Below are 14707 nucleotides of genomic sequence, written 5' to 3' on the forward strand. Positions count from 1 at the left end.
GGGCGTGAAGGCAGATTACATGCAAGGGAGCGCAGAGGGAGAGAGATTCATCGGCACACTTGAGGAGAGTGAAGGAAGATTACATGCTAGGGAAAGCAGGGGGAGAGAGATTCATCGACACACTTGAGGAGAGTGAAGGAAGATCACATGCTAGAGAGAGCAGAGGAAGAGAGATTCATTGGCACACGTGAGGATGGTGAAGGCAGATTACATGTGAGGCAGAACAGAGGTAGAGTGTTAGAAATGGGGTTCCTGGTTGACTGGTTGTGATGCTAATCAAGCAGTGACCATAAACCTAGTCCGGGGAGACACCCGCAATCCCCAAATTAAACTGTGGCCACCCTCTGCTAGCTTGGCACAGAGCAGTCAGGCTCAACTTGAAGGCAATGTGTAAAGTATTTGTACAACACTTCAAACAGTAAAACAGTGAAAACACCACACAAAAAGAATTCCACACTATGTTAGAAACATAGAACTGAGTTTAATAAATAAAACAAGACCAAAACAACAAAAATCTAATAAGTAGAACTTGAGTTATGAATTTTTAAAGAATAAACTGTGCAGTAGCGGTTAGAAGCACCAATTGGGGATATCTAGTCACCCCGAAGTGGAACAAAGTGAAAAGTTCAGGCCGACTGCAATGGAGCGCAGGCTGGATAAAGGGATCCATTGAGGCCTGCTGAACAAAAGTACCTTAATCTTGGTTACGATGACGACGGAGATGTGGAGAGCAGGCTGAAGCGATGCCTCTGTGTTCATCCAGCAGCAGAGGCAATGCGTTAATCTTTCCCACGCAGTAGCAAGATGCGTTGATTTTCTTCATGCAGTAGCGGCGATGTGACGGGTCTGAGATGCGCTGGTTCCAAAGGCAATAAAGGCAGATCACATGCTAGAGAGAGTAGAGGGAGAGAGATTCATCAGCACAAGTGAGGGAGTGTGAAGGTAGAACACATAATAGGGAGAGCATATGGAGAGAGATCCATCAGCACAAGTGAGGGAGTGTGAAAGTAGATCACATAATAGGGAAAGCAGAGGGAGAGAGATTCATCAGCACAAGTGAGGGAGTGTGAAGGTAGAACACATAAGAGGGAGAGCAGAGGGAGAGAGATTCATCAGCAAAAGTGAGGGATTGTGAAGGTAGATCACATCATAGGGAGAGCAGAGGGAGAGAGGTTAATCGGCACACGACAGGGGAAGGGCAGATCACATACTAGGCAGAGTGGGGGGATTCCCCTCAGTAACTCTTACCTTTGGTGGGAGAGAGTTCCATAGTTTGGCAGTCTGCTGGGAGAAGGTGGTGCCTTCAATGGTTCTTTCTTGTGCGACGGGTTTGAAGTGAAAGACATCCTTTCAGATTAGCATGACGTCAGGGCAACAACACCCACCATCCACCACCTTGCATCTTAGAATCATTCATCTACCCGCAACGTAGACGTGCAACTCCGACACACAAACAGCTTTGCATCATACCTGTTACCTTTCTCACAATGCTGTCTAGAAATCCATCTGGATGTGCCAGGATACCGACCGCCCGCTACCAGTCTGAACCAAAAGTGGCAAAAAACTTCTGCACCACCATTTATTCACATAGCACCCAGCAAACAGCTTTATCAGGACCTAACTCGTTTTAATATTAAGCAACACCAACCCTTATTAAACTGGGCAGCTGGCAAATGTCTAGAAACTGCACACAAACAAACATACACAACTCATCAATGGAAGACCCAGAATTGTACAAATTGACCTCCCCCATTAGGAAGACAATTTGGTGCCATAGTACTGACACAACATGATGGCAACACTGCCCAACCTCTTCACCCACCCTTTGTCCCAGTCCAAGGAACGGGCAGAAGATGTGACAATATTTAAAATATAGGATGTCTGAGCTCTCCAGGGGCTGTTTAGTAGGCAAGAAAAAATATAGGATGTCTGAGCTCTCCAGGGGCTGTTTACTAGGCAAGAAGGGGCTTACTTCCAACAAAGAATGGAGCTGTAACTCTAAAAGAACTAATATTTAGGTGTTATCTTAAATAATGTGTTTCCTTAGATGTTGGTAAGCAGAAGTAGAGGCAGTCATCATTATCTTAAGGAAAGGAGGGTAAGATGTCCAGAAGCTTGTAGTTCCTTGATCTCCTCCTTACATCATGTTTTTGGGCCCTATCCTATTATCTGTATCACATCCCCTGCCCCCTGCTCGCTGTTACTCACCCCATCCCATTTGGCAAACCTATTTCTTGCACCAACTGGCCCGCTTCTAACTTCCCAACCTTTGTCCAGGCCTGTCTCCTTTCCTGTTCTCAGTGGCTTCCCTGGTGGTCCTGATGCCACAGCTGTCTGACCGCATGGACACACCCCCTTACAAACATGGCGCCAGGCTCCAATCATCTGACTCCCAAATTGGCACTGCTGGGCAAGATAGAGGATCTTTCAGGCTCCCGGGGGAACAGAGCTCTTGTGGACCTAGTGACCCTAGTGGTGAAAAGGGACATCTTGTAATCCTAGAATTGAAGTTGACACAATGGCGCTCTGGCATGGATTGATGTGCTGGACAGGAGGAACCGTCCCACAGTTCCCATGGTCGGCCTAAAAAATTATTGAAACCTTGGGGTGAACGGTGGGAATATCATGATTTATCTACTAAATAGGATGATGTGCCCGTCATTGATGACTGATTTATTGGGATTGGGGGAGGAACAGAGACAGAGATTTATTTTAAAAGATCCTATATCCTTGTATTTTCTCTGGTATGATATCATGCTTTCTATGTGTCATAATTGCAAAGGTCAACAAAAATTGTTCATCAAAAATAAACATGGCACCCTAGAGACCCAGCAGGCCTAGATCTCCAACTGCCCCACTCCTCTGATCCAAGCAAGTGTGGGTCTACCACCGCCCCATTGCCCCCCTGGACCAAACCGGCCTAGATCCATCACCATTCTATTGCCTGTGGCCCCAGCAGGAGTAGACCACCACAATCTCATCCCTTCCCTGGTCCTACCTCTTATCACCATATCCTTCTGCTAAGAACCTCGAGGCTGGAACCAGATGTGTCACCTTCGCCAACGGGAAAAACAAGCATTTGCAATGAAATGGGTCTCACATTTGCTCGAGTTAAAGCTACTATCACCATTGTAAACTCCTAATCTGACTTTTCTTGCCACATAAATTGAAAATTGAAAGTAAAAAATTTCACATAAGTGAGCCGATTCACAGCGCCACGGCCGCCATGAGCATCAGCGTGCAGAGACACAAAAAGAAAAAGAAGTTCGCTCGCAGTCAAGCTTATCGGCAAAAGTGTAATTAGCCATGTAACAGGGTGCGATGGCCAACGAAAGCTCCCCAAGGAGGGACAAAGGTCAACCATTTACCAATGCCACCAAGGGATCTTTAAAAGGCAAGCCCACGAAAGAGTGGTAGTGATGGGCGTGAGGTGGGCGTGGTTAAAAGCCCAGTAATACGGCAGACAGGATATCCGTCACATTTGTGACAGCGTAACCCCATCCGCCAAACTCTAAATGAAAGCCCCAATCTTCTCCCTGGATTCAAGTTTCATCTGTGATATGAGTCTGTTCAGTTTTATTACATTGGGAACTTTTGATCAAGGTGATGTTTTGCTCCTACGACCTAGTGAAGGTGAGCTGTGGGGTACTCTAAGCCCCCCTTTTATGATCTCTGTTCCACACAATAGACCCTTAAGGGCTTAATACATCACCTGTGTCCTCGGTCCTGTCCTTACACAGGCGGCACATGGATGTGTACGTGTGTTCGCGGTGCACAGGGGGGCCTTGATGCAGTACCGGAGGTTGTCAAGGTCCTCCCTAGCTAAGGGAGTAGCAGTGGACTGGTTAGACCAGCTTTGGGCCCTCTTCATTTATCTGATTGCTCTACACAACTCACCTTTTCCAGTCAGGCTTTGGCACTAACTTACAAAGAAAGTAAAAACCTGGAGGTTCTTCCAGATTCTGGCCCTCATTCCGCCCGCCAGACTTCCCCCCTCCAAAGTACCGCTCCGCGGTTCAGAGGCCGCCCGCCAGCCCAGGGGAAAACGACCTTCCCACCATGAAGCCGGCTCGTAATCGAGCCGGCGGTGTGGGAAGGTGCGACGGGTGCTACTGCACCCGTCGCGTATTTCACTGTCTGCTACGCAGACAGTGAAATACTAGCGGGCCCTCTTACGGGGGCCCCTGCAGTGCCCATGCCATTGGCATGGGCACTGCAGGGGCCCCCAGGGGCCCCACGACAATCCTTACCGCCATCCTGTTCCTGGCGGGCGAGCCGCCAGGAACAGGATGGCGGTAAGCATTGTCAGAATCCCCTCGGCGGCGCAGCGAGCTGCGCCGCCTTGGAGGATTCTTAGGGGCAGTGGAAAACCGGCGGGAGACCGCCGGTTTTCCCTTTCTGACCGCGGCCAAAGCGCCGCGGTCAGAATGCCCAAGGGAGCACCGCCGGCCTGTCGGCGGTGCTCCCGCCCCCGTTGGCCCTGGCGGTTCTCTACCGCCAGGGTCATAATGAGGCCCTCTGTGTTCAGTACAAACTCATGTGCAAAAATTGTCAATTATAAGGGGCTTATTTAAACTTCAACAACACAGAATATCAACGTTCGTGCCTAAAGAACATTGTAAAATCAATGGTATGAGTACTTAGTAACGCAAAACGAAACTTGGAAACTAGACACACTCAATACAAGACTTCAGAAAAGAAATAAGACACACACAAGCATATCACAGCAGCAAATCAAAAGACCGAGGGCTGAATATGCTTCTGTGTGTCTGAATTTGGCAAGCCCCACCATCCTCCATTAAACAGCCTCTTAGGCTGCAGGTGACGGAAGTGAGTTGAGTTTACGCAACTTTGCCTGACCTAAGAATGTCTGCTCGATGAGACACCTTCATGCTTGATGGGTAAAACCGTGCCTGGTCCTGTGTATAACTCAGTTCAGGAGATAGTCTGACTTCAAAACAAGGTGTGCGTGTAGAAGTGATCACACACTTTATCTGAGAACGTCCCTCAGGATGAGGACAGAAACCACACTCTGCTTTCCTTGGTTGCATTTGTACAGGACAGACATACATAACAAGTTTACAATTCTACACTTATCCAGTTCAGGAAGGTTGCAAAAAACATGTCTGTTCATTGGGCTCTGATTTTGCTTTGCCTCATGTTTCATACTTGCCGTTTAGTGCCTTGAGGTGATTTAATTTGCTATGTCCCCATTACAAATAAATGTCTAAATAATATATATGAGCTGCAAGCTTCCCTCTTTAGAACAACAACTAGGGTATGGACACTGGTAATTCAAGCTTCCCTCATGCAGACAAGTGCATTCAGCACAGGCAGAAGAGCAACTCTCAATTACAGTTTCTACAGCATGAGTACAAGCTTCTCCGATACACACAGCAGATACAGCACTATCAGTAGTAATGCAAGCTTCCCTCACACATAATGAGTAGACTATGGACAGCAATACTGCAAGCTTCAATTACAGTTTGCTGGGGTCTGGTGATGGTTTCTTTAGTAGGCATTGATTTCTGTGTGTTTCTAGTCCTCGAGGAAGGTGGCTGTGGCAATTGAGGTGTTGAATAAATTGGTGAGTACGTGGCTGGTTCTCACTTCACCTACGTTGAAGATGTGGTGAGGGCCTGGGTTGGTTGGAGCCCCTTTGTGGTGAGGGCATGGGTTGGTTGTGGCCCCTTAGTGGATATAGTTCAAAATGGAGGCAGTGCCCTGTGGGGCGAGCTGGCTTCATTTGGTGAGTCGGATATCTGTGGTGGTAGCGGGGTTGTTGTGTTGCTTGAAGAAGTTGGTGGCCTTGGGTTGGGGTTTGAAGTTTCTGTAGATGTTGGCAATCTTGTTGTGGAAGAAGTCTGCAGAGTTGATGCACAGTTCCTCTGTGTTGCATCTGAGGGGGTTGGAGAATTATTTGATGATGTTGAAGAGTTCTTTGCTGTTATTAGAGTTTGATTCGATGTGTGAGGCTAAAGCCTTTTTCTTTGTTTCCCTCAGCTGTCTGTGGTAAAGGTTGAGGACTGTCTTGAAGGCACACTTGTTGGCCGAGTCCTTGCTGGTGCACCATCTCTTTTCCAGTTGTTTACACTGTTGTTTAGAAGTTCTGAGGTCTTCAGTGTACCAGCTAGCTTGCTTGGTGGACCTTCTGTGGGTATTGTTGCCAACAGGAGAAACGCTTTTGGCGCAGTTGGTGATCCAATTGTTGAAGTTTCTGATGTTCTGGCCTAGGTTCTTGGAGAGATAGCGTGGGTGATGTTGAGGGCTTTGAACAGTGCTTAATCTGTAAATTAAAATGTGCTGGTGCCCAAAGCCCTCCTCTTAAACACACGGCTGCTGCAATTAAATGTGCGAGCATGGAATACTGAGGCAGCATAATCCTAAAGCCATCTCAGGCCTATTACATCCATTTACAGCCACTCCGTGCCCCTTCAGCTCACTCTTGCAGCTTTCTGCTTTATCCCATTGTGACACTTTTCATTTTTCTCATCCTCCATCTTTTCCATATGTGTCTTTTGCTCGCAGTAAATACTTGAGGCAGAAAAATTAGTGCAGGCCCTCAAAAATAAGTGCTGGTGCCCCGCACCAGAAACCACAAATACAAATTAAGCACTGGGTTTGACCCATGTGTCCTTTTAGACTTTGTTCCAGCTGCAGTGAGGGCATTGGGCAAACTAGGGTTGAGGTCCGTGAGTGGGTGGTATTGAAGTGGATGATGGAGTGATTGGTCCAGGTGAGTTCTGTGATGTGACTGTACCTGAAGCAGTCGCTGGAGTTGAAGATGGGGTCTAGCGTGTGGTGTACATGGGGTCATGGACGTGTTGGGTGAGTCTGATGTTGTTCATGCTGTCAAGGAGTTTGGTAGTGTTAATGTCATTGTGGTCGTCGAGATGGAAGTTGAGACCACCAAGCAAAATGTAGTTGTTAGAGTCTATGATAAGGGGGGCGAAGAAGTTGGTGATGAAGTTGCAGAATGTTGGATGTGGTCTTTGAGGACAGTAGTTGAGGGTGCCCCTGATGGTGTTTTGCTGTCTATTTGGAGTCAGAAGATGAAGTGTTCCATGGCTGGGGTGAAGTTATCATTAGTGGTGGTGCATTGGATCGATTCCTTGTGTATGATGGTGGTTCCTTCGCCAGGCTTGATGATGCGTTTGCAGTGGGTGATCTGGTATTGCAGTGTTGATGTTGGGCATGGAAGTGGGATTGAGCCAGGTCTCAGTGAGGACGAGGACGTCGGTTTTGAGGGTGGAGATGAGGTCCCAAATCTCAGTGGTGAGTTTGCATAGTGAGCATGTGTTGAAAAGGGCGCATGGCAGTTGGTGTTTTAGTTCAGGTGGTGTCTGTGGTGTGTTCGGGTTGAGGCTGGTTGGTAGACTGGTGTGTGTGTTCTGTGGCAGGTGAAGTGGAAGTGAGTGCAGGTGAAAGGTCCTAGCGTGGAGTGTGGGTCAGCGTGGTGGCAGCGTTTGTTGTGGTGTTTGGCGTCCAGGGTGTAGAGCTAAGTGATGGTATGTCTGCAGTCGGAGGGAAAGCCAGGGGTAGTGGCGTGGTCCAGGCACAAACGGGCGCAGATGGGCTTGCCTTTGTTGCCCCAGCGGTGGCACCAGCTGCATGGTGAGAGTGCAACCTGCATTAAGTAGGTCCCGGAGTGGGTGGGGCTTTTGTTGGCAGGAAGAACAGTGAGCGGTAAAACCCGTGGGGAAAACCTGGGCAGCGGTGGTGTCACTTGGTCAAACATCAGCAACTCAATCTGGTTGGAACAAGCAGTAACTGGAGGCCTCAGGCAAGTGGCAGGCTATGTGTCCAGGTACCTAATATCCAGTCCAGGCTGTCTCAACAGTCTGCTGGGGAAACAAGCCATTTCAGCAGCCAAGTTGCAGAGGAATGGCAGCAGACATAGAGGGACTGGGCATTGCTGCTGGGTGCTTCCATGACCTCCAGGGTTGGGCCCAGTGTCCAACCAGATTAATCGATGTCCCAGGTCATTCTTGTGGAGGCGTGTAGCTGGTCTGGTGTAGGCCACTGCAGTACCACTTGCACAGAACCTTGGGTTGAACTTTGTGTTTTTGGTGGCCAGGAGAAGCCCGAGCAACTGGACAGCATTGCATATTCAAACTGTGAGCACATAGAGACTGGGGAGGAAGAAACCTGCAGATTGTCTGCAAAACATATAGGACCATGCTCCCATCCTTGGCATCGTGGCACCAGTCACTCTCATTCTAGAGAAACAATGTCAATAGCCCATCAATATGCCAAAACTAACAAACATTGGCAAAGGCAAAAGAGGTGGGTTTAATGTGCTAACATGAGTGTCATCACATGGGGGGAGCCAGCAGGAATGAACAAAGGGGTTATATTTATCAGGTAGTCCCTCATTCAGCTCAATGTATGCACTCAAGTCGGAAGGATACACCAAAATAGCCAATAGCGTTAGGTGAGAAGTAGACACGCCACTGGGCTGAACCAGGAGATGATTGACAAAGTCGCAGGCCAGTGACTGAAAGAGACCCGTCAAAGAAAGCCAATGACTGAAGAGGGCAGTCCCAAAGTTCTCTCTATGTATATCGTAAGAAATATGTTTTTAGAAAGCTGTGTGGTCAAACCCCAGACCTTAAAAATACCTGTGTTTTGAGCCAGGTGGCAAAAGCTGTCAAGAAGGTGGCACGATCTTCTCTCGTTTGTTGGACCGAAGTCGGGCTAGTTGTCCTGCCCTCCATAAGTATTTATGTGTTGTTCTTCATAAGTCTGTGTTTGATATTTCCTTTGCGTCTCCCCTAGATTCACCATCTGCCACAAGACGGAAGTGGTGAAGAACACTCTGAACCCGGTTTGGCAGCCTTTCACCATCCCCGTGAGGGCCCTGTGCAACGGAGACTTCGACAGGTCAGGACCCTCCCCCTCATCCCATCTTCTGCCTCCTCGCGGGCTCGCCGCAGCCTCTGCCATCTCTCAGCCACAGCTCCAGAGGTGTAGGGATGCTCGCCACGCGCCATCTGCCCTGGCGCACGCTGCAGCTGGGTGGGTATCATGCCACATGCGCGCTTCCGGTGCCAGCCAAGGCTCCAGTGGTCTGACCTCCTGTCAGCCGGACGCACTCCGTGCCAACCGCCTCTCTAACATCTGTGCGCTTCAGTAGTCCGTGGGCCGTCTGTGCCAGCCGTGCGCACGGCCCCGAGGCTCTGTTCTGGATGCGTAACGCCAGCTCTGAGCACACTGAAATGTGTGACATCCCGGCTGGGGCCCAGCGGTGCCCTGACAGTGCCACACGTCACTCAGGCAGAGCACAGCCCCTCCTCCCTCCCCGCAGCCCTGTCCATCAGTACAAGGCAGGCAGAGATGGGAGCCCTGGCAGGCCACAAGGATGAGCAGAGCGATGCGTATTTATCCACAGAGCGAAGTGCCAACGTGGAGCACGTGGCGAGCAGAGAAGTTTTAAGGCATAGGCAAAGTGGGCTCTTGCCCAGGGCCCCTGCCTTTCAGGGGGACCCCTGATAGAGCCAGCTCTGTTCTGCTGAGAGGCTTACCCTGATGACCTTGAATAATTCTCAAACCTATTGTTTTAAATACAGTTTCCTTTTCATTTACTTTTATTGAGGGTGAGGTGTGACAGTCTATTGCAGATATTTTACAGAAAGATGTGTTTGTTTCATGCAGCATCCATGAAAAAAGTTTCTTATAGATCAAAACAGGGACTCACACACCAGAAATGGGAGGGTGTCACAGAGGTTATTTGCAGTAATGTTAGTGAGCTGCTGCTGTGTTACAGTATTAAAAACAAAAATCACTACGCCTCAATATTACATGTAAATACATTTAGAATTTGGACATGGGAAGCTGGGCACTGCCAGTGGCCTGGCCACAGAGGGCGTGAAAGAGCTGAAACTGGATCATAAATTCAATGGTGTTACAAAAAGGGCCCCCCAATATACGTTTGGTCCAAAGCCCTCAAAATCCTTAAGATGCCCCTGGTGGTGAGGGAGCTACAGGGAGAAGATGGCAGCTACACATTCAGGGAAGATTAATGACCCTGAGAGAAACCAGTGGGTACAGGCCTCTGACGGGGACTTTAAACACAAACAGATCCCGCTTTATAGCTCCCTGAAGCTGAGAGCCCCGGGCCCTTGGCCACTGCCAGTTACTGCTAGTATGCTCGCCCTGACCCTTAAAGATTTAGCAGTTTTGGTTTTCTTACTGAGGCTCTCGGGCTGATGCACAATGCTTTAGACATGGTGGGGTTGATTCACAAAAGCATGTATGAGTACCAGAAGTAATACATCAGGAGTACTCTTTCAGGTACTCTTTTGTGAATGAGTCCCAAAACGTTCAACTCCCTATTAGTATAAGTGCAAAGAAGACGCATTCTGCTCTAATTGTGTGAATTGTGCATGGGTATTCCCTGAATGTGTCCACGTGAGTCCCATTTTAAGTATTTTGGGGAGAATTCATGACGGCGTGTGAGAGTGCGTAAAAGCATACTACAGGGGCTGTGCTACACAAAGTGCCCCTAGGACGCAACAGGTGTGTGCACCCACTTTCTGTGCCCCCAGGGCACTTTGGTGCTCCAGAAGGGGTGGCAGAGGTTTGCCTGGTACCTTCTCTAATACAATTTGCGCTGGAGGAAATGTAGCACCAACACTGTCCTACAAGAGCATTCCCCCATTTGCAAGGGAATGTGGCCCCCATCAAACTGATGGAACTCAGCGCCTTGAGACCCTCACGGGTGAGTAGTGCGCTTTACAAATCCCTGATTGATTGATTGATTGATGGAAAAAGTTTGCCTCTGCACACTCAGTAACCCCCACCACTGCCCCAACACAAGCCTCTGGTGATAGGAAAGTGGGTGCACTGGACCCCCGCCCAAACATCTCCCTCCAGGCAGGTAAATCACTCACTGTACCCCGCTGCCGGGGGATTTGTGCCCCTCGTGAAGGTGCTTCCTTCACTGTGAAAGGTGGGCTGGCTGCTTCAATCATGTGAGTTTGAATGTGCCCTGTGGAGCACTGCATTAACAGTGGTACCCTGTGCACCCACTTAAAGGTGTTCCACAAAGCAGGCAGAGACAGTGCTCCCGTACTGTAATAGGGCCACTGGAGTTCTAATTTATGTACTCATAATGCCTTCATGAATGGGCTCCTTGGGGGTGCAGGAGAGCCTCAGCTGTCCCTTGTGCCAGGCAGGCAGAGTGCACACCTGCAGGCATCACTGGACAGTTTCGAGGTCCGTGTGTTTTCTCTGTCTGCCAATCGTGGAGAAACAGCGAACCTCCAAATAACATTAGCCACAGTATTCCAAAGTCAAAATGTTCTGACTATGGGAAAAGTACGTTCCCACCCCCATCAATAGTCCATCTGTGATTTACTATTAATGTATACATCTGTGATTTACGTTTAAGCACATAAGCACATGTGGTTCCTGCTTCTTCCAGAGTGGGCTTCTGTCCCATGCCGGCCACCGTCATCCCTGTATTTGCAATTAAGCAGGGTAAGTCACATAACAATCACACAGCTATGAAGCTGTTTATGTGGAATGCACCACATGCAGTCAGACTTGTCAACTCACACGGTGCAACCACGTCACACGATTTCGGCTCCCTTCACATGATCACCCGGTGAGGAGCCGAAGTCACACAGTGGCGGGGAACACGACATGAAAACCAATGTAAACAGCTCATTTTCAGAGGCTGTAAGCAGTCGAGGTCCATAAAAGGTGTGAAAACCCCCCAAGACTTTGTCCATGGCCTCGGTGACCCTTTGTTTTGTTTTTTGGGAGAGGGTAGGGCCTTTGTGAGGGCAGAGTGCCTTAGTTAGTTCTGGGCACCAGGCCCCACCCCACTCCAAGGACCCGCCCCTTCCTCACACTGTGAAATTATTTTGTAAGTTGGCAGGTATGTGCAGTCCTTGTGCCAACTGTCATGTCAGTGCATCTGGCTTTCAACAGGCAAGAGGCTGTGACAGCACACTACATACATGCACTGTGCACCATATCCCTCCTGGTGCACTTTGGTGAGAGCTTCATTGCCATCAGGGAAGTTATCTGAGATAGAGTTTAATTAAAAGGTATAAATGTCTGTGCATAGTTACCTGTGTATAGTGTTTATTTTTCCAATCAACTTTTGTGAGTGGTTCTTTTTGTAATTTTTGGTTTTAGATTATATTTTTCTACTAGAATATCATACAAGTGACTACAGTCACAGAAGTATCTCCCTTAAGAAACAGACACACGTCACATTATCATGCATTTAGAAAATCTATAGGAATGTTTCTCTTCCCACAATGGACCCCAGGCTTCTCTGACTGTTCTATGTAACACAAGGATGTCCTTGTAGGGTGAGCTCAACAAACAGTGTAACACAACAAAGATAGAAGATTGTTGCATACAGATCATAGGCAAGTCTTAACCATGCCACAATAGTCAGCCCATGCTATGTGCATGTGTGTGCTGTGGAACGTTGAGTGCAGCTGTGATTTACTCTGTCCTCATATGTGACTTGTGCCTTTCAGGACTGTGAAGGTGGACGTGTACGACTGGGACCGGACAGGCAGGTAACAGCACATGCTTATTGCATTAAAACATGCAACATAACATGCATAACTCATGTGCATACTTCTGCTAACAAGGCACAGCGAATCTCCCAACGTAAAACATACCATCAACATGCAACAAAATATGCAATATAAGGTGCTCCGTCAACATGCATACTGCAGCTAACAAGGCACAGAGAAACTCCCAACATAATACAAACCATCAACATGCAACATGAGGTGCAGCATCAATATGCATACTGCAGCTAACCAGGCACAGAGAAACTCCCAACTTAACACACTATCAACATGCAACAAAACATGAAACATTGTGTGCAGTGGTAACATGCATACTGCAGCTAAAAAGGCACAGGAAAACCTCCAACATAATATACAATCAACATGAATAAAAACATACAGCATGATGTGCACCGTCAACATGCTACAAAACATGCGACATGAGGTGCAGCGTCAACATGCATACTGCAGCTAACCAGGTACAGAGAAACTCCCAACTTAATACAAACAAAAAACATGCAACAAAACATACCACATAATGTGCACTGTCAACATGCAACAAAACATGCAACATGAGGTGCAGCGTCAACATGCATACTGCAGCTAACCAGGCACAGAGAAACTCCCAACATAATATAAACCATCAACATGCAACAAAACATGTGACATGAGGTGCAGTGTCAACATGCATACTGCAGCTAACAAGGCACAGAGAAACTCCCAACGTAATATAAACCATCAACATGCAACAAAACATGCAACATAATGTGCAGCATCAGCGCGCATAGTGTAGCTAACAGAACACAGAGAAACCCCCAATATAACAAAAAACATCAACATGCGACATGAGGTGCAGTGTCCACATGCATACTGCAGCTAACAAGGCACAGAGAAACATAATATAAACCATCATCTTACAACAAAATATGCAACATGAGGTGCAGTGTCAACATGCATACTGCAGCTAACAAGGCACAGAGACACCCCCAATGTAATAAAAACCATCAACATGCAACAAAACATGCGACATGAGGTGGAGTGTCAACATGCATACTGCAGCTAACAAGGCACAGAGAAACTTGCAACAGAATATACTAATATACACCATCAGCATGCAACAAAACATGCAACATGATGTGGAGCGGGAACATGGATAGTGCAGCTAACAAGGCACCATAGAAACCTCCACTATAATAAATACCAACAATCAACAACAAAACATGCAACATAACATGCAGCCTCAACATGCTTGCTGCAGTTAGCAAGGCACAAAAAAACTCCCAGCGTAATACAGCATCAACTGCAACAATAAGCACAATCTGAAATAAAAAATGAAATATTCAGCAAACAAGCAGCATAACTTGCAACAACAAGCGTAATGTAGCAAATTAGATTTACCAAAATGCAAACAAATATACCACCAGCATGCAACAAAACAAGAGAGAAGACACAAATAATGCAACACAACACGAGAGAAGACACAAATCATGCAACACAACACGAGAGAAGACACAAATAATGCAACACAACATGAGAGAAGACACAAATCATGCAACAAAACAAGAGAGAAGACACAAATCATGTAACACAATACGAGAGAAGACACAAATCATACAACACAACACGAGAGAAGACACAAATAATGCAACAAAACACGAGAGAAGACACAAATCATGCAACAAAACAAGAGAGAAGACACAAATCATGCAACACAACACGAGAGAAGACACAAATCATGTAAAAAAACACAAGAGAAGATACAAATCATGCAACCCAACACGAGAGAAGACACAAATCATGCAACACAACACGAGAGAAGACAGCAATCATGCAGCAAAACACGATAGAAGACACAAATCATGTAAAAAGAAACAAAGATTGCAGTAAACCTGACACACAATGTAACACAGCACACACCTGAACATAGAGTGCCCTGGTATGTGCACAGCATCATTGAACGGTCAGGCCTGCGTCAGGCTCAATGACAAAGGTAACAGACACATCAGGGGCAGAATGGATCCTGCTGTTTGCATTTAGTGCAACATACATGTTACGCAGTCACTGTGCACAGTATGTGCTGTTGGTGTGTGGTGCACACACTGAGTCCTGGTTCATCCCTCTTAATTTGCACATGCGGAAGGAGCTAGTATACACAGTTCACAAGTCGT

At 47.5% G+C, this 14707-nt stretch overlaps 1 protein-coding gene across 1 annotated transcript in view; it reads left to right on the forward strand.

The window, feature by feature from the left end:
- The window catches only part of CPNE9 (copine family member 9), a 1043154-nt gene that overhangs the window by 936998 nt on the left and 91449 nt on the right, over positions 1-14707 (forward strand). Inside the window, exons 10-11 of the mRNA XM_069206140.1 lie at positions 8779-8883; positions 12501-12542. Of these exons, the coding sequence (XP_069062241.1) occupies positions 8779-8883; positions 12501-12542 (147 nt within the window). The remainder of the gene's footprint in view (positions 1-8778; positions 8884-12500; positions 12543-14707) is intronic.

Source organism: Pleurodeles waltl, chromosome 9, assembly GCF_031143425.1.
Source record: "Pleurodeles waltl isolate 20211129_DDA chromosome 9, aPleWal1.hap1.20221129, whole genome shotgun sequence".
NCBI classification, from domain to species: domain Eukaryota; kingdom Metazoa; phylum Chordata; class Amphibia; order Caudata; family Salamandridae; genus Pleurodeles; species Pleurodeles waltl.